Source organism: Panthera onca, chromosome D2, assembly GCF_046562875.1.
Source record: "Panthera onca isolate mPanOnc1 chromosome D2, mPanOnc1 haplotype 2, whole genome shotgun sequence".
NCBI classification, from domain to species: Eukaryota; Metazoa; Chordata; class Mammalia; order Carnivora; family Felidae; genus Panthera; species Panthera onca.
The window spans coordinates 12213384-12237909 of record NC_138349.1 but is presented as its reverse complement, the minus strand read 5'-3'; the positions used below and the strand labels follow the sequence as shown (position 1 = coordinate 12237909).

At 52.1% G+C, this 24526-nt stretch overlaps 1 protein-coding gene across 1 annotated transcript in view; it reads left to right on the top strand.

Moving 5' to 3' along the window:
* GRK5 (G protein-coupled receptor kinase 5) overlaps positions 1-24526 on the top strand; it is a 214751-nt gene that overhangs the window by 128252 nt on the left and 61973 nt on the right. The window contains exon 3 of the mRNA XM_060641356.3: positions 16093-16205. Coding sequence (XP_060497339.1) covers positions 16093-16205 — 113 coding nt within the window. The remainder of the gene's footprint in view (positions 1-16092; positions 16206-24526) is intronic.

The following is a 24526-nucleotide window of genomic DNA, read 5'->3' as shown; positions in this document are numbered from 1 at the left end:
CCCTGAGCCCCTTTCATGGCTTTGAGCCCCCATATCACAGCAGGAAATAGGTGCTACTACATATCAAGGTACTCGTTTTTGAATGGTTGTGCTGGAGCCTAGAAATGGGTTTGGGCCAATCTGAGAAGGCTTCCTGGAGGAGGAAGGGTGTGTGTGAGTGTGTGTGTGTGTGTGTGTGTGTGTGCACATATGCTAGACTTGTGTAGCATGTGTACTTAGGGGGAGTCTAGCCCATTTCAGGGAACCCCATATACAGTCCACCCCAGTAACTCAGATGAGCTGTGGCTATTTCCCAGGAGCCACTTTCTCTCTGTGGCCACGGTAAGAGGGGACCGTCTGGTTCCTGCTTGGCCCAGCAAGGGAGCTGTAGCTCCATTCAGCCAATCAGGTGGCGTTTCAGGTCTTCAATGTGGAAGGGAGTGGGATTCCAGGTGGGTGGGGAGGGGCAAAGGCAGGCAGAAGTAGAGCCAAGAACCCATGGAACCCCCTCCAGCAGAGAGAGACATCTGCAGGGCAGGGTGGCAGCATGTGGTGGCCAGGCCCCTGCCACTGGCTGCTGGGAAGGCCGATCCTTCCGTCAAGATGGACTGTGTTAGGACAGCATTGTGTGCACAGGCCCTTGCCGCAATCTCTCTTCTTCACCTCGTGTCTGTCCTCTGCCCTGAGACTCACACGCCAGATTCAGCTGGTAAAGGGAGTCCTCACTGCCAGGTTTAGAAAATTGAAATGTCTGCAGTGTCTTTGTTTCTGGAGTGAGGACAGTGTTCTTGGGGCAGGAGTGTGGGTTCATGCACCGAGTCCTATGTGGGGTCCAGAGAAGATCCAGGTCCCAGGCAGGGTTGCAGAAGGTATCAGCAAGGAGGCTGGGGAAGCTGAGGAGGCTGGGAGGCTAGGCAGGCTGGGCTGGGAGGCTGGGGAGGCTGGGAGGCTAGGGAGGCTGTGAGGCTGAAGAAGCTGGGAGGCTGAGGAGGCTGGGAGGCTGAGGAGGCTGGGAGGCTGGGGAGGCTGGGGAGGCTAGGAGGCTGCTCTTTTGGTGGAACTTCCTATTTCTCACGTTTCCTCCGTGAAGGCCACAGGACCCAGCCCTCCCCCAAAGTAGAGTCTGTGAGCCCATCCATACTGGGGGTGCAGAGCCTGGTTTTGGCCTCTCTCGTGTCTGTCCCTCAGCTTAGCTCACTTGGGCCCCTGGTGGGCTCCAAAGGTGTTCAGTAAGTTGCTCTTTTCAGAGTTTCGACCCGAGCCTGTCTGTGAGGGAAAACTCCATCCTGAAGTACGGGACGTGGTTGCATCCCCCTCGTCATGGGAATATTTATTCTCCCTGCATCTCCCATCCCTTATATTCCTCCTCTGCACCTGGCCCAGGGCCCTTTGCTCGGGGTCATGCTCTGTTCCCAGGCCCTGTGTCTCCCCGGGTCTCTCTTCCTCCCTGATGGAGGCCCCGAGTGTTTCTGAGCCTGTGTGTCCTTGCTTCTCTGGTGGGAAATGGTCGCTTCCTCTTAAGGGAAGAGCAAGTTGCTGGCTTCCCTCTGTTTCCCAAGGGTGAGCCTCTCCACTGCCACTTTATGACCTTGGGCAAGTCCCTGAGGCTGGCTGTGCCAGGGGGCGGTACTCTCCACCCGCAGGGTAGCAGTAAGTGAGAGAGTAGAGTCTTAAAGCATTGGGCTCCTAGTAGGTGCCAAGTACCCGTGTGCCCACCACGGTTTGAGTGTTCTGGAGTCCGGTTGGTGACCGTGACCAGATGGCCACACACACGTGTCAGTGTATGGCCTCTGCTGCTGTCTGACTGTCTAGGTGGAGAGGCCTCATCTTCATCATGCTCGAAATCATTCCCTTCTTCAGTAAGCGCCAGCCACCGTCCATTCATCCGTGCTCCCATTTCTGCGAGCCTGCCTTGCACCAGGCTTTGCTCTGGGGAGCACAGTTAGGAATCCGACCGAGTGGGGCTTATGCTCCATATCCAGGCAGCAGGCGGGGAGGGAAGTAAATCAAGCAATCTTACCCGGGCCGATTTCGAAGATCACCAGGAGCCCGGGTGTTGAGTGCCAGGAGCCCGGGCTAGGGGCCCATGCTGGTGCCCAGCACCGGGTGAGGCTCAGAGAGGATTCAGAGTTGAAAGGCAGCTTAGCTCTTGGAAACATGGGCTCCAGCTGCAGGCTGCCCCCACTCCGTGCTCTGTGACCATCAGAGGCAGTGATCCTGCAAGAAGGAAGTCAATATTTAAAAAAAGGAACGTCAGTTCTTAGGAAGCCCTTAGTTGCCCTGTATACAATCTTGCATTTAGCCACTTACATAAAGCCTGGGGTCAGAGACTGCCTGGATGTCTTCCCCTTGAGTACACACACCTCACCCACCTTCCCAGGCAATATCGGCCCAGGTGCTGGTGTGGCCAGCTTGGGATTGCCCCTTGCCTGTGTCCTTCGGAAACCCTAGAGACACATGAGTCTGATGTGGCCGGGAACAGGGGCAGTTTGCACAACACATGCATCTTGGGAAAACAAATGTGGTTCTCCATGTGCTCCCTGGAGTTCCTGGAACCAGAGTGTTTATTTTATGTAATATACAGCAAAACCAGTTCTGTTGACTTCAGAACCTTCCAGCATCCGAACGATAATTTTTCCTCAAATACTCTTTCAGTGTGGATTACTCAGAATATCGTAGGGAAGGAAGACTGAATTGTGTTCGCTGGGGAGGAAAAATGTTCTGCATCTCAGGCTACCCTCTTTCGAAATGAACACAAGCTTTTTGAGACTCGGGTGCCTTAAATCCATCAGGGAAACAGTCCTGCATGTGCTCACGTGTAGGGCCTGCCAGAGGAGCGGAGGGCCCCTGGAGCCTTATAATGGCAACCTGGGTCATGCCGAGGGAGGTCGGGTGGGTATGTTGTGTGGGAAGCAATGCCACGGTCTCCCACTCTGCGGCAAAGGAGCATGTGAAACGATGCTTGATTTAGATGAGGCTGAAGTGGGCGAACATTGGTTCTAGTTAAGCCCTCTGTGGCCGTGCGTGTTCACACTCTTTCCTGGCTGAGCAGTGAAGGGGGTGGGTGCAGCGGATTTGGACAGGAGTACCGGCGGCAGCTGCTTATGACAATGGTGGATAGGTCGTATTTACTGAGGGTCTAGCGTGTGCCAGGCACTGTGCTAAGCGCCTTGATTGAGCCATACCTATGAGGTAGGTCATCGTCTCATTACCTCCGTTTTAGGACCAAGAAAATGAGTCTCAGGAAAGGTCATACAGCTAGTAGGTGGCTGGATCAAGCAGCCTTGATACAGGTTCTGCTGCTATAGCCAAGACCCAGGCTAACACTGGTTTAAACAAGGTGGAAGCTTATTTCTCTCTCCTGGAACAGTGCTTGGGTAGGAGCCTAGGGCTGCTATGGAAGTTCTGTATGGCTATTCAGTTCCAGTCCCTTCTGACTGTAAGGTGTTTCCTTCTTCTTCATGGTCCCAGGTGGGACCCCACAGCATCTGCCTTGTAGGCGTGTGTGTCTATGGGAAGGGGGACAGTGAAGGAAAAGGCACACGCCCTTTCCCTTGAAGGGCATAACCCGGAACGAACTTGGAGGCTTTGCTTCTGCACACATTCCTTTGACAACTTGGTCATATGGCCACACCTAGCTGCAAAGGTGGCTGGGAAGTGAGTTCCTGCTTCTGCCTCTCACCTCTCCACTGCTTCTCATCCTGGAGGAGTTCTAGGTTAGCTCCAAGGAAAAGAGCCCAGAGCTGGACCGGCTTCTTGGATGCTTGGGGTAGTAGGTGTTTCTGGTGATCACTTGATCCTCTGGCCTAGCACAGCTCAGGGCACCAAGTAGGTGCTCAGTAAATTAATCTTAAAAGAAAGGTGGGGAAGGGCGTCCTGGCCTGTCAAATCCAATCCCAGCTAATGAGTTGAACAAAGCTGGATGCAAATATGAGGGAGCTGGAAACTTTGGGGACAAACTACCAGAAGGCAGCCAGGTCCGGGGGGATTCCCTTCCACAGTGGAGCTCTGGAGCTGTTTTGGTCTGGATCAGAGGTTCAGGGTATCCTGTTGGCTCCCTGGCTTTACCCCAACCGTGAACAACGTCTGCGAGCTGTGCTTCAAGTTGGAAATTTGATTCCGAGCCCCCTTTGGGAGGAACTGGATTCCTTCGTAGTGGTGGACACTTGGGCTGTGCCACGTACATTCCTGACTTGGTTCCAAGTGTGCATAGGTCCGGTTTGTCAGCTGCTGGCCCCCAGGCGGACCCTGTCTGTAAGGAAGGTTCTCAGCCTCCCTCCTGCGGGCCTCTGGTCGCCTACTTTAGCTGGCCCTGACTCAGCTAGAGCAAAATGCAGTTACAGGCTCGCCTGTCAGAACCCAGGTCCCCACTACGAAGTCCTTGGAGGCTTTCTGGTACAGCATGCTAAGAGCTGCTGAGAGTTCCCCTATCCCTTTTACCACTTACATTTTCTGAGCAAAGCTTCTTTCTGTGCAGGTGCTCAGAAGGAAAAATAAGTAAGCATTGGAGGTTCCAGTGTGGAATTTTTCAATCATCTGAACATTGTTCTTGGCAAGGAATAATTTAAAACAAACAGCCGTTATGGGTTACATTTTCAGACCAGTTAGAAATAGGAATATTCTCTGATCATCCCAGTCACTTCTTTTTTTCTGTTCCCAGTTATCTGTCTTGTGCTGAGTCGCTGAGGAGGATCCCGATTAGGCTTAACAGCAGTTAAATATTTGTCAAACTGTCTGTCATGAGCCTGGCAGCCAGAGGGAAGGGAAAAAGCATTAATGGAGAGCCGAGCTCCAGGCTGAGCCGGTGCTTACGTGGTCTAGACAGTTAAGAGATACGTGGGGCCCTGAAAAAAGAAAGAGAGAAGGGACGAAAGAAAAACATGTGCTTTTGGGTCCTGCATGCTTTGATTCTGTACTTGGATGTACAGAAAAAGAAAGCTTCAGTTGAAAATAAGTGGTTTTTGGCAAGAAGCAGTGCTGCACGTTGCAAATTGATTGTGCTCTTCTACTTAGATAAAAATGAAAATGCATGAGGTATTTTGCTTTTTTTCTTCTTGACGATTAAAAGCCTCTACTTGGCTCCATGCAGAGACAGCCCTTGAAGATTTATATGAGGCACCTGTGTGGCATCGATTACAGGTCTTCAGGCTGCCAGAAGCAGCTACACTTGCCCGCGCACAAAATGCCAGATCCCAAGAGGGACTTTTAAAAGATTCGACTGGGCGTCTCTGTGCCAGGCCTGGGTGGGACCCTTGGGTGAGGGTCTTTGAGTTTTACTAAACGACTTCCACTCCCTGATCACTATTGGAACGTCCGAGGCGGCTGAGCGAGCCCTGAGGTGATGGATAAGATGAGACCCTTTCCCTACCCGGGCCTCAGTTTCCCCACCTGGGAGGTGAGGGTGTCAGACTGGCTTTCCTCCAGGTTTTCTGCAGAGTAGATGGCCACGCTCTGCAACATGCCCTTTCTCCAGCTCTGACATTATTGCATTGTGAAGGGGGGGCCATGTCAGTGCTGGAAAGGGGCTCCATTTCCAGTATGGCAGATCCATTCGTTAACTTGACCCAGCGCAGGGAGGAATTTGGAAACAGGTATGTTAGGACATAGCCAATGGCTAGCAAATTGATGAGTTAGGTCGTTAATGTATTCTATTCATTCACTCGTCGAATGTTCCTGGGCCACGGCTCCAGCCAGGCTCGGTGCCAGGTGCTGGGCTTTGCAGGGAACAAGGCAGCCTGGCCCTGCCTGCTCCAAGTTGGGTCTGGCCCTGCTTGGACTTCTGTCCTGTTGGCTTAAGGACTTGCCTCCGTGTAGGTCCAAGCCCAGGAATGTGCTATGAAATGCAGTTCCAACACCCTATTAAAAGCCAAGCATTTACTTCTAGACACCAAGGACTTTAAGACTCTATCTTCAAGGAGCAAGGGATTTGTTTTGACAAAAGAAGTATAAACAGGATCCCAGTGAATAACTTTTCTCATGGCTGCTTCTGCTTCAATCAATCCTATATTTATTGGTGACCTCATAGTGTCCAGACTGTCCCAGACTCTACAGAGGATCCAAAGGGGGTGGCAGCGGAGAGAGAATTTACAGTTTGCAGCTCAGCCGAAGAGGCAAGGCCAACTCTGGGGATAAGAGCCTGAGGAATGAGACAGCACATAAGTTACGTGATCACAGGTGTGCTGCAGGCCTCGGAGCTGAAGGAGCTCAGAGCCAGGGAGGGGACAGCATACTTGGATCAGGTGTTCTGGAGGAGGAGAGGAGAGAAGGCATTCCAAATCATTCTCCTGTGCTGGCCCAGCCCGCGGCGTGTAACTGTCCAGCTGATAGCCAGCCGCTGAGCTGTCATGGCTTTTCCAGTACTTCGTGTGTGGAGGCTGGAGCTCCCAGGCTCAGCGTGCAGAGCAGCCCTGGGCCCGTGATCGTGGGACGACCCCTGGCCACAGGGAGGTCCGGGTTACAGGGGTGCCCCATTCCCCATGGACCCCCCAGAAGTTGCCAGATGGTGCCACCGGTGAGATCTCGCCCCACTTCTCGGGGTCTCGGGTCCTTGCCTGCTGCTGCTGTGGATCCCTGGAAGCTAAAAGTTCCAGAACAGTTGTCCCACTACCAGGAAGAGCTGAGTTCAAATCCTGCCTCTGTCATTTGCTGCTCTGTGGCCTCGTGCTAATCCTTCTCTGTGCCTCTGTTGGCATCTAAAAATAGGTTGATGATAGCATCCTTTTCATAGGCCTATTAGGAGGACTGCAGGAAACAAGCATGTAACATGCCTAGCAAGGTGCCTGGGATACAGCAAGCAACCCATTCACGTCAGCTATTATTGTTCCTACTATCGTCGTTATACATCGGGTGGCAAAGTGGGAAAGCCGCTGCCTGGCCCAGAGGTCATCTCTTTCTGGAAACTAGCTCTGCCAAACACTCTAAAAGTCCATGTCTAGAATCCTCACCCCCTTGAGCTGTAGCTCAGCCAAGCATTCTGAATCGAGACTGCAGCTTTCTCTGTGTTAGTTTCTGCGGAAACAACATGCCTCTCCCGTTTCTTGTCTGGAACATGGACATCGGGTGAACTCTGTGCCGTGAACATCTTCCCCGCTCTAGCCCCTCGTGCGTCTGGGGCTGACTTAGGCAAGGACGGCTAGATGGGAGCTGTTGACACGGTTTCACGTTTAATTGCCAAAAACTTGGATCGGGTTCCAGCGGGCCAAGCCCTCCGGGGAAACAGTTTAGGTGCATCATGTGACTGGTATTCTGGGAAGTCATAAGGTAGCGGCTAGAGGAAACCAGTTTACCTGCAAGAAGGCTCCGGGACCAGAGAATAACTGTCACCTGACGTTCATTTTCTGCATCCCAAGAATGAGAACCTAGGAGCAGATATTACAGAAAGGCAGGTTTGACCTCACAATGAGAATGGACTGTTAACATGATGTTGGCAAAGGGCACTGGACACTCTGCAGGTAAAACGCTTCCAGTTCCTGGAAGTGTACAAACTCAGGTCGGCTGAGTCTCTGATGGGGCTCATGGCAAGAGGATTATTGTAGCTGGGGGTCTTCAGACCCTGAGACGTCACGACTTTCGGGAGGTCATCAGTTGCTTCCACCTTCCCGGGCATTCATTTCTCAAGTGACCTTGGCCAGCACAGCTGTGAGCCTCACTGGGCCCTGGCCCCCGGCCCAGGAAGAAGCAGCTGCCTCTCTGTATGGAGGCTGCTATTTGCCTTGGCCCCTGCTTGCCCAGCCATTTCCTGGCCCCGCCCTGCCGTGGCTTTTGCTTCATGAGCTCATAGCTCCAGGTGAAGCCAGTCCCTGGGGCCCTGGATGGCGCAGCCCTGGAGGCTTCAGGGCCCCCACACCTCCCAGGCCAGCGCAGCTCACAGTAAGGGTGGGCCAGGCATTGCCATCGAAGAGTAAACCAGAAAAGCCCTCGAGAGAGACTGAGGCACAGAGAGCAGGGAGTAACAACCCCAGGGCCTCATGGCAAAGTGTAGTGGGCTTTGATAGAAACCAGGGCTCCCGGCCCCCAGACAGCACCCTTCCTGGGCGTTCTGGACATTTTGCCTCTAAGCGTGTGCTTGCTCTGTTCCTGCGTTGGTCACAGTGCAGATGTGGGCGGGAAGGCAGCTTTGTGGGCTGCAGGCCCCCGAAGGTTGTGTGCTCTACTTGGAGTTCCCATGTTGGAGAAAGGCCCCATGCCCCGTGGTGCCTCCATCCCCACGAGGCTCCTCACAGGAACTGCCAAATTGGGAGTTCATTTAAGCTCCGCTCATTCATCAGGCTCACTTTGTAGAAGGGGAAACCAAGGTCCAGGGACAATAATAATGGGTCTGAGGTCATAGAGGGTTCAGAGAAGGTGCTGGAGGCAAAGTCCAGTCCCCTGGCCCCATTCCTATGGCTCTGGCTGAGCTTTCCAGAAAGCAGGGTCGGGCAGGACCCCACGTTCAGGCCCACCTCACTTCTGGGGGCTCTGGACCCACCCCGGTGTCCCCTCCGAGCATAGCACGCAGCCTTGCCTCGGCTCGGGCACCCTGAGCCCTTTTGTTTCTCTTGGACTGAAACCCTGCTAGGAACGACTCTGTCCTCTAGTTCTACAGGGGGACCTTCATTTCTGGCAGATCACCCACTGGGGGGGGGGTGTCGGGGGGCGGGGTGTGGGCCCGAGACGTCTACTCCCCTGTTTGGCAGCCAGTGGCCTCCACGTCATATTGATTTGTTCATTCCCTGGTTCCATCTTTTGTCTGTTGACACATACACCTGCATTTCTGCTCAAGCCGGGCACTGCTCCAGGGGCTGGGGCTGAAATGTGAGCTCAGACCTTACAGTTAACACAGAGCCGGAATCACCCCGGGAGCTTTAAAAACCCCTGACGCATCTCCAGAGATCTGATGCAGTTGGCCCGGGCATGGCCTGGGTATTTCAGTTCCTAAAACTGCCTGTATCTGCATGGAATTTTTTTTTCCAAGGAGAAAAGAGCTGGTAGAAAGAATGTGACTGTAGAGAATAGCATCCTCAGGCTGGTTGTGGGCAGAGTGGGGCAAGGGAGGGCCTTGGGTCACAAGGGAGGGACAGCGTCCACCATTGGTGTTGCTGTCCCCGTGGCCAGCACCACAGCAGGCCTGGCACCAGTCTCCAGAAGGTTGCATCGCAGGCCACTCGGGGTGAACACGGAGTGCCCATAAGACCTGCATGTGACCCGGGTCCTGCAACTAAAAGGGGGACATGTCTGGTGGTTACAGCTCCTTTGCTTCCAAGGGCCTTCTTGGTCTCAGTGATTTTGTAGCTGTGTTTTTAGAACAGGCGCTCTCCCCTCGTTTGCAAAAATACTGAAGATCTAGACACATAGAAAGAACCAGAGGTCACACATCGGCGTGTCTCCCGTTTTGCTGGGAGCTTTTCAGGAGCTACCACGGCTGATATACCGGGGGCCTTCCTGCTAATGCCCCTTGGTTTGCCTCGCTCAGCTAGCGCTAGCATGGAAGGAAGGCTTCCAGTCACAGAGCAGTGGGCTCACAGCACAGGAGAGGGCTCGGAGCACAGTGGTTCGGGACTCTCATCTGGTGGGGGCAGGTAGAGGAGCCGGGCCTGGAACCCGGGTCCCAGCTCGGCCCCCGACCCTTTCCAACGTGCCACGCTCATCCCAGCTACTGCCTGCACAGTGTCTCTGTCCACCTGGCTGCTCCCTGGGTCCACCTGCACCACCCACTCCTCCGCTTCCCCACCCAATTCTTAGTTTCATCACCACTGCGAGGGAATATCTAAATTGTTTGCTTTTCTTGGCCTTGAGGATAAGGGAAAGGTCATTGCCTGACTCTGGGGCCCCATTATTGCCCAGAGGGCCCTGCGGCGACAGCATATGCTCTGTGTCCTGTCCAGCTCAGCCCCAGCTCCTTCCCAGACTCGCAGTAAAACTCGAGACCAGAATGAGGGGGACAAGAGGCCCAGGAAGATGGGGCTTGGCTGGGGTGTGTTTGTGTAATGTGCCATATGTCATTTTCTTTTCACATAAAAACATCTCTGTTGAAGCAATAGGAACCCGCTCAGCTGACCAAATACCAAATGTTTCCCTTCTCCTCTCTTGCTCCTTCCAAGAGGTGGGCTGTCAGGAGTTGCCGTTATCCGTGATGCTATCTCGCCTTTCAAACGTCAGAGAGCTTTTTCCTTAGAGCAAGCACTTGATTGTTTTTTCCAGCCTTGGCAGGAATTTTTAAGAGAAAGCTCTCTTCAAATCCCTCTTCTGTTTATTGTTGTAGACCTGGGGTATGGCAAGGTGAAGGGCTCGTGGCCCCTGCCTAATCCACTCTCCTCACATCTGTTTTCCTAAATTACCTTAGGACACATCAGCGCCTCCCCACCCCCCGAAAAAAAACAAAAACCTAAAAACAAAACCAACCCCCAAAACCTGGTATTTTGGAAAAAACAATGTTAAATAAAACAAAATGAAGTAATATAAACCTCCAGTTGGTAGAAAAATGGCTCCAGAAATCGCCTTTGGGGCTCCCCCCGCCCTCCAACCCCTCATGTACAATAAACATGTGGTTTCATTTCCAAGGGCTCCGGTGTTAGCGTTTCCATTTCCTCAGGAAGCCGCCTTTCTTGCTCTTACTTCTGAAATGGAACGTGCATTTTCATTGGCCCAAGTTCAAGGAGCGCCTGGGGCAACAATGAAAACAGTCCCAGGCAGGTTTCAGTCAGCGACACCCCCCCCCCCCCCCCCCACCAAGCTGTGACTTCTCCTTGCTCCCCATCCGTGAGGGACAGAGGCCAACTCGCCCAGCCGGGGGCAGAGGGTGGCGGCCTCGCTCACTTGGGTCTGTGGCCTTCTGAGGGGAGCCACGCTGTCCTCGCTGCCTGCGTTCTGGCCTTCAGTTGGGAAAATCTGGTTGCCCTCCAAGCATCCGCATACCACAGCTCTTAATTAAGAAAGTATGTTCCCATTTCATGTCACTCGAAAAGAATGAAAACAGTGACAGCATTTATTTATCTGCACTATCAATATCATTCCTGGTTCTGAGTCCACCGGGGGTTATGAGTCTTGAAGGAATTGACTGGGTTGTGAGAGCCTAACCTCGGCCATGTGCTGTGGGGCCATGGCTTCTCTCTGAGAGGGAGGCTCCAAGTGAGGCAGAGGAGGGCCGGCAGCGCCCTGGCCCCTGCCCTCTCCCAGCCGGGAGTCCACTGCTCAGCGACAGGAGGGGCGGCCTTTGCCTTCTTTGGTGTGATGTGGAGTCCAGTCCCCTTTCACTGGCTACCTCCCATTTTCTTTCTGAACCTTCCGAGAAGTAAAAGCCACCATTTCTTGAGTCTTCTAGAAGAGCTGCGATCTGTCTGAGGGGCGACTTTTCATGTGGGACCTGCCAGGTGCTGACACCGGGCAGGGGCTCTCCCGTCTTGCTAATCCCCCCGGGCGGCCTCGGCCTAACCCAGCGTGTCCGGGTGAGACGTGAGGCGGCTGGGCCCCTGTTAAGAGACTTGCCCGAGACGATAGAGCAAATAAGTCCATGCCGGCTGCTGGAACAGAACACCACAGACTGGGGATTTGAAACAACAGACACTTCTTTCTCACAGCTCTGGAGGCTGAGAGTCCAAGATCAAGGTGCCGGCAGGTTCGGTGTCTGCCGAGAGCTTGCTTTCTGGTTCACAAACGCACAGCTGCTTGCTGTGTCCTCGCATGGCAGAAGGGGTGAGGGGGCTCTCAGGAGTCTCTTTTGTAAGGGCACTAATACCGCTCTTGAGCGGGCTCCCTGCTCGCCACCCCATTGCCCAGCATCCTGTGCGCTGTACTTGAATAATATGTGCTCTAATATGATCCGTGGTGGGACACTGAATCCATTCCAGTCTCCTTGGCCTTGGAGCCCAGCCCTTTCCTGGGCCCAGCCTGCCTTTGCAACATATTATCTCCCACCACACTCCTGTGTGCACCTAGGGGCTGGTGAACCCAGCCTCTCCCTGGGGCACTCAGCCCTTTGATCAAGGACACAGCTCGCTGTCCTAGAGCTTATAAGGGGCCTAGAGCCTTCCCCATGTCCACACCTTCCTCTAGATATGCTCCAGCCTGCCATATCCACTAGACCTCCGTTAACCACAGCGAAGGTCAGATGTCATGTCACACAGGCCACACCCCCATTCTTGGTCTCAACTGACCACCAGCTGTTAACGCTAAGCCCATTACTGGATCATTAACCGGCCAGTAAGTTTAAGATATGTTTCCTCCCACTCTTCCACACACCCCCCAGTTGTTGAATTCAAGAAGAGAGGCTTAAAGTTGAAGGAACCTTTTTGTATCAAAAATCAGGAGAGCTTGGTAAATGAAGGACCCACAAGAGTAAAGCTAGAATAATTAGATGATCGGTGGGTACTTTGGGATAGAGGAGCCCGATGCTCCCTCATAACTTGAATAACGATAGCTTCTTTCTGGCTTGGAGGGAAGGGCCAATGAGACACATAGCCCAAAGCAGGATTTCCACGTTCTAGAAGAGTGGGCGTGTGTGTGTGTGTGCAGCACGTGCATGCCTGTGTGCATAACATCCCAGGGTTCTCTCAGCCTGAGAGATAGAGAGATTCAGAGACAGAGAGAAAAAGCTCTGCCCTTCTTTCCTGGAAGATCCTCCCCACCAAGCCCAACAGATCACACTTCGGAGGAGGGGTGTGGGCAGGGCCCTTGCAAGCTGGGTTCCAATGACAGGGAGGCTTCTGTGGAAACCAAGAAGAAAGGCCCCCTCTGCAGATATATTACAGACCTCCCTGTGCTTCCAACTTGTATGGTCTGACTTTGCAGAAGCGACCAGCACCTTGGGTTTGCACTTGCCAATTTGCATCTCCTCCTGTCATTCTGATCAGTTTCCAAATTCATAGGCTCCCTTCTATGGCCTCCGTCTTTATTTCTCAAGGAACCACAAATGTTGCATTTTGATTTTGGTGGTGGTGGTGGCGATGCTTCCTCAGAAGATAAGCCCATTTATCTTTATAGAAGCCTGAGAAAAGAATCCAAATAGATGATTACCGATTCTTTCCTTTCTTTCCGGGCTTCCAGTGAGTGGCTTTCTTGCCTGGGATCCTCTGTACAGCTGGGAGAGGCATGGAACTGAGGTGCTGACAGCTTGTGTTGGAATCACATGGTGTTTACTGTGCTGCGAGTTTATAACAGTCTTGTTTCCATACTGACAGCAAACGCCATATGGAGAGAAAAAATCCTGTCAGATGAACCCTTAAGGAATCACAATATGGTACATGAAATCTCTTAATTGCTTTTGGAAATGGGGAGGGGCCCATCGTTCAAATCACATCAGCCATGCGGTTCTCTCTGCCATAACTGAATAAAACTGGAGTTGGACACAAGGTACTTGACTTCCATCCTGTCTGTGCTGGGGAGGTTCGGCTGATTGGGAAAGGATGAGGTAGCTTGCTTTCCTCACCTCGGTGGGGGGATCAGGTTCAGTGGGAGGCAGTGAGAACGCAGGCTGTATCTACAGGGCATCATGCTAACAGGTGCAGGCCACAGACCTGTCACCCTCTTAGCTCCCTCCCTCCCGGATTCCCTGGTGTGGCTGATGATAACACTCATCTAACTTGACATTTTATTACTGTCACTTGGGATCTTGTCTGCTCACGCACACATTCCACCCTGTTCAACAGAATCCAAGCCCCCCTGAGGGCTGGGATTGCATCCCGTTCCCCCCCCCCCCCCCACCAATTCTGGCACACATCGAGGTGGGTTAAATGTTTGTTGGAGTGGCCATTTGTGAACCATCTGTGCATGGAAAGGTAAGGGAGTTCAGGCAGCAGTCCAAGGCGAGTTTCATCCCCGAAACCACTTGATGAGGGATCAAGAGGGAGAACTTGGAAGGTGGCTATCTGTGTTGATCAAAGCATCCACTCAGGAGAGAATGAGAAATTTTTGAGTGCCTTACACAGTGTACTTAGAACTGGTGACTGCCCACAGAAACAGTTCCTGCCTTCAGCCAGTTTACCCATGAGAGGAGAAGTGGGCTGTAAAACTCTCCAGCCTGTATGCCTAGGCACTTGCTCTTTTGGTTGCCGGAGACACAAACCCAACACCAAATTACTTCAACATTCTGTCGGGTAAATAAATGTGCAGGCACCAGGCTGGCCTCGGTGAGGCTGGCTTCACGGGCTCCTGAGATGTTCACACCACGGGGTTTCTTCCTTGGGCACTCAGTCCTGCTTTCTCCCCTGCTTCATCCTCTGTGGGTTCTCACGGCCCAGTGGGAAAGACAATTGTGCTAGCTCTTGGTGGACTGGTCCTAAGACCTCGGCATCCAGAGGAGAAGCAAATGCCCTTCCTGTAACTTCTACAGGACTCCCACCAACTCAACTCTTGCGCCCTGGAGATAGAGGGCTCTGATTGGCTAGCACTGAGTCACATGTCTGTTTCTGAACCTATCACTCTGGCAGAAACAGGGACCTCTTATTGTTTAGGGCTGAGTCCTTTATCCGGTCTTGTGGCTGGGAGATGAGGGCTCTGATTGTAGCACAGGGTCATGTGCCCGTCGTGCGGCTCCCTTGGAACCCAGGGCTGGATTTTTGCAGACTCAGCGGAGATTCCTTGAAGGAATGGAGATGGAACAGACCAAAAACCCGACAAACACAATGATGACATGGTGTTTAGTAAGCACTTTCTATGTGTTATGCTCTGTTCTGAGTCTTTCCTATGCATTGTCTTAGTCCTCATGACAGTCCTAGAAGATAGGTATGACTACTGTCCCCACTTTACAGATGGAGAAACTGAGGTATAAAAGTGTTAAGTCAGTTGCCTCAGGGCACAGGCAGTGACTGGTGAGGCTGGGGTTTGAACCCAGGCAGTTTAGCTCCCGAGCCGGTGCTCACAGCCACCACTCTCCTTTCAAGTCAGAGCTTTACTTTCTGTAAAGCTCTTTGGGTGTGAAAGTGAATTGACGTGATGGTGGCATGCATATCCTTATTGTGTTCCTGATGTCCAGAGGAAGCCCCCCCCCCCCCCGCCCCCCGCCCTTGCTCCTCCTCTGCATTTGAGGAGGATACAGTCGTTCCTTCTGGTTTGCCCCTGAGGTCACCTGACTGTTTCTAACGCAGCTGCACAACCAAAGATCCAGTGTTCAGTGCTTGAGAGGGCAGGAGGCACCGTGTCTCAGTCAGTCCTCTGAACATCTTTCTGGTCAAAGAAATCACCTGTGGAGGCTTTGGCATCATTAAGGAAGAACCAGAAGATCCCCTCTCCCCCATCTTACTTCCAACGTGTGCCTTTATTTTTCAGAGGAAGACTGAGGCCTAGAGAGCAAGTGAGTTGCTTAAAGTCACATAGCAGGTCATTGGCTCACACCCGGTCTCCAGGCGTCCAGGCTTGGAGTGTTACACTGCATTTCCTCTTTAGAACTCTCTTGGCTGCTGAGTGGCTGAGGGCTGGTCACTTCTCGTTTCCACGCCTCTAGCTCCTCAGCTGGAAGATGCAGGGTTTTCATAATTTGAAATGCTTTGAATGATAAGTAATTTTGAAATCAGCTCATAAATCAACTTTTCGGATGTGGTTTGAGCTGCAGGCATGGTTTGATCCAGAGATTCATGACACCGTGAGGACACGGTGGTGGGTGTCATTTTCCCAGCTCTGACCTCTTCTGTGCGTGAGCCTCATTATCACAACAACTTTCCTTGCAGGGTCAACAACACAGCAAGTAGACCCTGGCCTCACCCCCATGCACCCCAACACCCAGAGGGAGAGAGAGCACTTCTGCTCGGTGTGCCCAGGCACAGTCTGTGGTCCACTCTGATCGGAACTGGCTTGGGTTACATGCCTGCCACCCTCATCCGGCCACTAACTGGGGAGTGTGACAGGGTGATCGGCCACCCAGGGCGTGGAGGCATCATCCCCAGAACTGCTGGCATCTGGCATCAGGAAGGAGGAGTGAGCTGGGAACTAGAGTTTGGTCATAATCAGTCCTTCCTCTACACCGCCCTTGTCCCCTCTGAGTCTGCACAGCCTGGAGATAAATAAGGGGTCCTGAGAATTTGCCAGTCATCTTGCTGCATCCATCTGGGGCTCTGGATCCAGGTGTGGGTTGATTGGACGGCCCAGCCTGGCTCTCTCCTGCATCTCACCACATTCTTTTTTTTTTTTCCCCTCTGTTTCCAGACAGAGATTACTGCAGTTTATGTGACAAGCAGCCAATTGGGAGGCTGCTTTTCCGGCAGTTCTGCGAAACCAGGCCCGGGCTGGAGTGTTACATTCAGTTCCTGGACTCAGTGGTAAGTCCCTGCTCCTGGGGAGGCCCTGTGGTCCTCTGTGACCAGTGATTGTGTTTGCCCAAAGGAGAAGATAGACCACATCGTTTATAAGGGTGAGAATGAAACTGTTGCTCAAGAGATGTCCAGCGCAGACTTTGAGAGTACTGACTTGTCTGCAAGTCTGCACCTGCTGGGTGACCACGGGTGACCCGCCTTCCTCTGTGGGCCTCGGTGACTGCTGCTTTAAAGTGAAGCCCTGTCAGTTCTCTGATTCTGGGATCCTGGGTTAGTATACCAGGTAGTGCCTGAGGAACTTGGATGACACCCCAAGATGACGCTTTACTGTCTACTTCTCTGCTAGAATGCAAGCTCCCTGAGGCCAGGACCCTGAGATTCCTAGCACAGGGCCTGGCACCTACAGGCATTAAGTGAACTTTTGTGGGATGAACATGTGTTGGTCATTTCAAGCCAATCTGACAGTTGCTGGCTCCAGCGGCTGCTGGCATGTGTAGCTATGTTTGATACCATATGGAGACTTTCTTCAGATTTCCTAGTCATTGGTTTAACAAATGGTGCTTGATCTGCATGGGCTTTTAGGACAGGGTGTAGGAATGAGCAGGAATTTCTCAGCACTTGTGCAGGAAGGCCTCTCACCTCAGCCTGGAAGACCGCCCTTTGGGTGTCTATCCAAGGAAGGTGGACAGTGGGTGGGAGGGCAAGGAATGGAGACCAGTCATGAAAGGAGTGGGGTATTTCCAGGCTCCCGAGAGACCGCTGTTTTCTAGTGGCCCTAATGCCACCCTTGGCTGCGGCCATCCTGACCTCTGTCTCGGTTTGGGGGACAGCGCTGTGGGGCCCAAGTTTCTGTGTCTGCTTCAGGGTCTCAATGTGGATCTGTAGATTTGCAAGCCAAATTGCCCACTGAGCGTCTCCGCCAAAAGTCGCCTTCCCCCAGATCCCCAAAGCTACCAGGCCTGACATGTTCCCCACTCCAGTGACCAGCACCCATAGTCACCCAAGCCTGAAATCTTTGCAATGTCCTTGACCTCTCCATCTTCCTCATCTCCTCCCCCATCTAATCAAAGACCATGTGCTTGGTTCCTTGGCCTCCCACGGACCAGTTCCCTCCATCACCTCTGTCTTGGTCTCAGTGGAGGCTCCCAGCATGTCTCACATAAGCGACTACGATGGTTTTCAACCTTGGTTGAGCAGTAGAAACACCTGGGGAGCCTTCAAAAAATACCAGTGCCTGAGCTGAAGCCCAGACTCATTAATTTGAATCTCTGTGGGGTGGAGGGTGAGAGCTAATATTTTCATAACTTCTCATAGTTTCAAACTGTAAAAAGTAAAGTCAAAGAATAGTCTGTGCGCCCTTCACCCTGCTTCAACAATTACAAACTCTTGGCCGGTCTTGTTTGACCATGTCCTCCCCGTCTGTAGCATTTTGTAGTAAATATCATATATATTTTGCCCGTGAACATTTCAGTAGGTATCCCTACATGATAAGGGCTCTCTCTCTCTCTCTCTCTCTCTCTCACACACACACACACACACACACACATCACCACAATACCCTTAGTGCAGCTCTAAAAAAGTAATTATTATCATCAAATATTTGTGTTTAAATTTCCAACTTTCTCATACTTTTCATAAATGCATGTTTTGACAGGTTATAACCATCTCCCCTTGTTCATCCAGAAGAGTGACCCATAGTCTGAATTCTGCTCTGTCACCCCATGTGTCATGTAATAGGTTTCTCTGTGTTGCTTATAAATTGCTTATCGAATCTAGAAACCTGATCATATTCAGGTTCCCTTTTTTTTCACCCCCCCCCCCCCAGCAGGGGCTGGGGGACTGACTTCATAAGTGGTTTTGTGTTCTTCCATCAAGGGACATTACTATCTGCTTGTCTTTCTTTTAGAGATGGCAGCAGGTTTAGGTATTCAGTGCCTAAATCTGTTGATAAATTAGGGGTTGCAGCATGCTGACATTCTAATTTTGTCATTCCTTCTTCATTTGCTAACTGGGTGACAGTTCCTTTCAATTACTGTTTGGTTACCCACTGATAAAGTTCGTTCATTCTATCCCTGTATTTATGCTTTTAAAGTACCAAATCAGTTCACCAGCACCCTTCTGTAGTAGTAACCAATTTGTTTTGAAGGTGTGGATTTAAACACGGATGCATTTCGACGCATGGTGGTTGATTCTCCATGCTCTCATTGTTGGCCCCCAGGTTGGCTTCTGAGCCCTTGAGAAGACCCAGGAGTCATGGACAGTCTCTTTGCTAAGTGGTAGGATGTGATGTGACAGCTCATCTTGTACGTTTCCTGCCCTAGACGTAGAGTCCATTGTATCTCCAAGGAGCCCTGGTTCCTTCTACTGGGAAATGGTACTTGGAGACCACAGTTTGACACTAGGGGTGCTCATTACCAGTGGATGGGCCCTTATTTCTAATAGACGTTGGTATTTGCCAAGTCACCCATGACTGTACTGTGTATCCAGGGCTGGGGGACATGGACAACCAGGATAAAGTCCACGTTCTGAGGCCGAATACCAGACCTCCCTCTGACAGGCCCCCGAACCTGCATTTTCATCCTCGACCTCCGCCTGGGTCTTTCTTGAGCTGTGCGTTCCGGCCCTGCCACCTGACTTGCCGCCACAGAGGCTGAAGTCTCTCGGCCCCGGCTCCCTCACTCTCGATGCCTGAAATGCCCCCCCACCTCCCCTCTGCCTGTTGAATGCCTGCTTGTTGTCTCGTACCCTACTGTCAGAAGCATTCCCCAACACCTCCTCCCTGCTGCACCCTCTGCTCTGGGTCCTCCCTCCAGCACGCACCCGAGCCTCAGTACTGGGCTGTGCTGGCAGAATGGTGTGTTAGTAGGGAGTGCGGGCTCCAGAGAAGGACTGAAGGAACTGGCTGGTGGGGAGACCTTGGGCTGGAGGCCTTGCGGAACCCTCTATGAGAGTTAGCCAGCTGAGTGTGTGGTGGAACAGCATGGCAGGCAGGGGAACAGCTAGTGTGGCGGCCTGCAGGCATGGAACCTGTGGCTGGAGTGGCGGGAGCAAGGGCAGAGGGGGGCCTAGGAGAGGTGTGGTCATGAAAGACTTTGTGCCATTAAAGAACTTTGGCTTTGACTTTGAGTGAAATGGGGAGCCGCTGGAGGACTTTGGACAGAGCAGTGGCATGATCCGACGGGTTTCTAAAAGATCCCTGAGGCTCCTGTGTTGGAACAGGTAGGAGCTCTGATAGGAGCCACTAACGATGGGAGCTGATGGCTGCTCGAGCCAGCGTGGGAGCATTCGGCAGTGGTGACAGTGACTGCATTTGGGGCGTGTTTTCGAGGCAGAGTTAACAGTACTTTCAGATGCAGTGTGGGCGAGACAGAAGAGTTATGGATGGCTTCAAAGTGTTGACCTGATCGGATGGAAGGGTGGTGGGAGAGAAAGGCTGTGGGAGGTGCGTTTGGGGGAAGACCAGGAACTCCGTTTTAGGCACACGCGGCTGGATGGTCTCTCGGACACCCAAGTGGAGATGATTGAGGGGAGATTGATGTTCAATTCTGGGGTCTGCGAGAAAGTTCTGGGCTGGAGATGGAAGACTGGGACTTGTCAACACACAGCTGGTATTTAGGGCCATGGGCTGGGCAAACTGACCAAGGAGACAAATGTGGAAGGAAAGATGAGGACCAGAGCCTGAGCCCTGGACCAAGACTGCTCCCCATTTGGAAACGATGAGGCATCACCAGCTTTGAGACTCATCTAGAGAGTTGATGAGGCAGAGCAGGGCAAGGCTAAACCCAGGAGCCAGTGGAATTTTCCAGCCACGTGTCTTGTTAGACACTTATAGTCAGTTTGAGAAGAAGAAAAAAAAATCCAATGGATGCCCATTTTCATTCTGGTCGTGCAGACGCTCCCTTTTGCTGGGCCTGTACCAAGAGCTTTTTTTCTGGAAAGGAAATGTGAGTCTGGCTCCTCTGTTGATGTGACAAATGCTCTTTACATACGTCTTAACGCGGCCGCCACTCCTAGAGCCGACCCGCCCCTTGCATTTTGTCTGCATCTCTGGGAATGAGCGGGGCCTTTTCATCACCCATCTTGACGTCAAATGACCAGCCTTTGGAACACCTCTTTTACGCAGGAAGACTTTATTGAGTTTTCCAGGGCTGGCGCAATTCTTGTCTGAAATATGTTTTTTCCTTCCATCCTGCCTGGAACTCCAAGGAGGCAGCATACAGCCCCGGTGCTCCCTGGCTCAGCCAGCACCGTCCACACCATTCCCACCTCTGTGTTGAATTCCTACCAAGCGGAGTTTATTAAAAATAACCCGTCCTCGTCAGGCTCTGACGTAGTCCCCGGGAAAGGCTGCTCTCCTGCACAGTCCTAATGTCTGAGTTTCTCAAGTCAAGCAGGGGACTCATGGCTGTCTTAAAATGGGGCCTGGGTGAGTCGGGGGTGGGGCACAGGACGGTGTGTGTATCGTTCATCAGAGGTAATTCTGCAGGGGTCATTCAGCCCTTCGTCTCCGTTTTCAAGGGCTTTCTAGGAGTCTCAGAAGGACTCTCTCATTGCCTCCCACAATGAGAGACTCCTTAAAGATTGATGTACTGCCTCTCTCACCTGTTTTCTGGGAGCCTTGATGGCATCCCGGCTCACCTGAAACCCTCCTATCCCCCCACTTGGGTGTGACTGAAACTTTGCAGGTTTCTTCTCTTTGGGGTTAGGGGAGGTTTGGCAGTTTTTCAGCACTCCTTTACTGAATATATCCAGTATATCCTACTCCGTTCTAGCAGTTGGTGGCTACACGCTGAGCAGAAATAAGTGCCCGCCCTCGTGGCACTGGCTTTTTGATTAAATGAAAGATTGAAAAATAAATACGTAAAGGAAAATTTCAATGAAGTGAGTGATACTAGCCACGAGTTTAGAAAACTAAGTATTCATTATCTATTGCTGTGTAAGAAATTACCTCAACACTTAGCGGCTTGAAACAACAAGAAACACTTACTATCTCATGGCTTTTGTGGGTCAAAAATTTTGGAATGCTTTCCCGAGATGCTACTGGCTCACAGTTTCTTAAAAGGTTCTATTAAGATGTTGGCTGGGGCTGCAGTCATTCAAGGCTTGATCTGTTTCCAAGTTTATGCACTTGGCTGGTGGCTGTTTCCAAGTTTATGCACTTGGTGGTGGCTGTTGGTTGGAGGCCTCTGTGTTTTCCATGTGAACCACCCCACGGGACTGCTTGAGTGTCCTTCTAACATGGCTGGCTTTCCCCCAGAGTCAGTGGTCCAAGACAGCCTGCTAGAAGCTGCAATGTCTTTTATGACCTAACCTCAGTGATTCCATACTATCATGGCCCCATTATCATGTTTACACAGGTTAGCCCTTTTCAGTATGGAAAGAGACTTCTCAAGAGCATGAGTAGCAGAAGGCAAGGATTATTGAAGTCTCCATCTTGGAGACCGGCAGCTACAACTATGAGGTTACAACGAATGAAATCTTGTATCAGGAAATGCTGAAAGGCACTTCAAGCCATTCATTAGACTATAGGGAATCACTTGAAATCAGTGTGCAATCACCTGGCTTTAAATATGCCTGGTTATTCTGAAATTATTTGTAAAACAATTTGCTGTGTCTCATCAGAGTAGTCAAGCATCCTGCTTCTCTTATAATTCAGACCCAGTATTTGTCTTGTCTTTCTATCACTTTTGTGCTCTCCCCCAAAGAGGAAGCTGGGAGGGGAGTAACCATTCTTCGGATGGACGTAGAGACCCTCAGAACAGTTGGTGAAGCCAGACCCAGGGATCAGGGTCATTTGAAGAAGTCTAACGCTTATAAAATGGGTTCATATAGCAGAAGCCTATGGAATTTTCCAGTGTCCTGGATACCCCACCCATTCTCCTGTCCTAGAAGCTGCCATGTTGTTAATGGTGTGACCCACAGTCCACAGTTTTCTGGAGCAGGGATGAGCATGTGAGCCAATGTAGGCCAATGAGCTCTTTCTCTAGAATTTGTAAGCTGGAGAAGAAGTCCTTCTCTGGTAAAGAAGGCTTAAAATAAAAATGTTGAGAGCTGTTGACTGCCATGTGCCACTGGAGCAAGCCAGTCAGCACTGAGAGAGAACGAGGCACGTGTGGGCACGTGCACACACACACACACACACACACACACACACACACACACGTGCGCACGCACACACAGATGAGAGTGGGTTCCAGAAGCCCTCACGTTGCTGGTTCCTGGTGGTCCAGGCCTGGCTGCATTTTCATTCTCCTCACAATTTGGTTATTCAATCCATCCTTGATTTCTAGGAGCTGAGAGATAACGGTTCTGCCCGAACTAGGTTAGGTTGACGTTCTTCTTCCTTAGAACTGAAAGAGTAATAGGGAGAGTAAAAGGCCTTTGCACAGTGGCCTTATGAGCCTTGTTGGAGAATGAAGATGGAGAAATAATTCTGGGGCTAGGGGAGAGAGGAGCAGCAGCTAGGCAGCCCAAGGGTGGTGGACGGGGTGGGGAGAGAGCCACTCTGGGCTGAGGCTGTCAGGAGGACCATGGGATAAGCAGAAGGTGAGGGTGTGGCCCCTTTGCTATGGGAGCCTGACAGCTGCTGGTGAATATGTCACCTCACCCCAGAGGTCCTTCCTTCTTTTTAACCTTTGCCCCAGCCAGGGTATGTTGCACAAGCACACAAGGACTGTGGGGCTGTTGAGGATAGTCTGGGGTCCCCTTGGGGTCACTGCTACCACTCTCGGGTTGTGTTCCTACATGGCCAGGAGGCAGCTCCTCCCTCCCTTCTTTGTCTGGTCACATCCCATCTGTTGCCTTCGGGGGGGCGGGGCCAGTGACTCCCTTCCTGACCTAGGCCCAAGAGGGCTCTTCAGATGGCAGCTGGAGACCACAGAACATTCTGCCCAGGTAGATACAGGCTTTGGGGCTGACCAGGCCCACCCCACCGTCAGACCCCTGGGGGATGCCCCTTTGTAAGTACTTCTTCATTCCAGCTGGGGAGCAGAGAAGCAGCAAGGTCAGGGCCTAGCTATCTGAAGGACTGTTCAGTCAGGATCCCGGCAGGAGATGGAAGGCCCACCCACGAGTGAGTGCGGGGCTGCTGATGAAGTGCCAGGCAGGATGGGGACATCAGTGGCGCTGATGCGGTAAGTCAGGGCCTTTGCCACCTCTAGGTCTGCAGGGACCAGGGAAGGGACCGATGCAGGCCAGCATACACCAGCTGGGTCTTTAGAAGTGGGGTCCGGGAACCATGGTGCCCAGGTGGGCAGGTGACTGACTGCCCACCCTGTCGCCTGCCCCACACCAGGGTGGAGAGTGATTCCACAGAGGCACATGGAGACCTCCAGACCACACGGGCAGCACAGGCAAGGCGCCGAGGCCGGTGTGGGTGGAGCTGGGTGTTTCTCCAGAAAGGGCCGTGGTGAGCAGCACTGCCAGCCAAGCACGTCACTTGTCCCTGCCGCGAGGACTGTGGAAAAGCTGACCACATTGGTAATTACAGCAGCCGGAGGTGGCAAGACCTCATAGCATCTCTGACTTCATCTTCTTGTCGGGGCAGGAGAAGGTCTCCCAGGAGGAGGAGGTGACATCTGAAGTTGGTCAGAGGCCGAGAGGAATCCGGCTCAGCCTCCGCTCTTTAAACCAGTGCCGGCTTCTTTGAAAACGTGGCAGGTCCCCTTTTACTGGCTTGCGGGCCTCGCATTTTTAGAACTCATCAGAGGAAAGTGTGTTTTAATAGGCCATATTTTCACCGGCATTTTCTGAGATTGATGATGTAATTAGAGCAGACCAAGAGGATGAAACATTAGGTTTATAAACTAGGATGCGCACAGATGTTTATACTCTTCGGCAGGCACAGATCTGTAAATAATTCTTTTTGCCTTAAACCTAACGTAGTGTTTTGCTCTTTGTGTTATAGCAGCATCTCCTCCACAAAGGCCATTTCTGCGTTTGGCATAAATCACAGCGCGAACAGAGGCTCATGAAATGGTGCCTCCCTCCGTTGGAAGAGAAATGCCCTCCAACTGGATCGGCATAGGTGCCCTTTGGCACTCTGGCTGTTAGGGTTGAGCTCACAGGTTTCAAATGGGCCTTACAGCAGGGATGACGGCTCGTGTCCCCTCTGGTGAGGGAAGGGGAGAAGACCTATCACCCTCTCTGGGTGGAGGGAACCCCCTTACAGATGGAGGTCACAGGGGCATTCCTCGCATGTAGTTTTCTCTCTTCTCATTGAAGTCTTTGTGTGCCCTTGCCCGAGCCAACGCTAATTGTAAATTTCTAGGCTGTTGGCCCAACCTCTTATTTGCTGCTTATGTTTTCTGGTTTTAGCTGATTTCAGC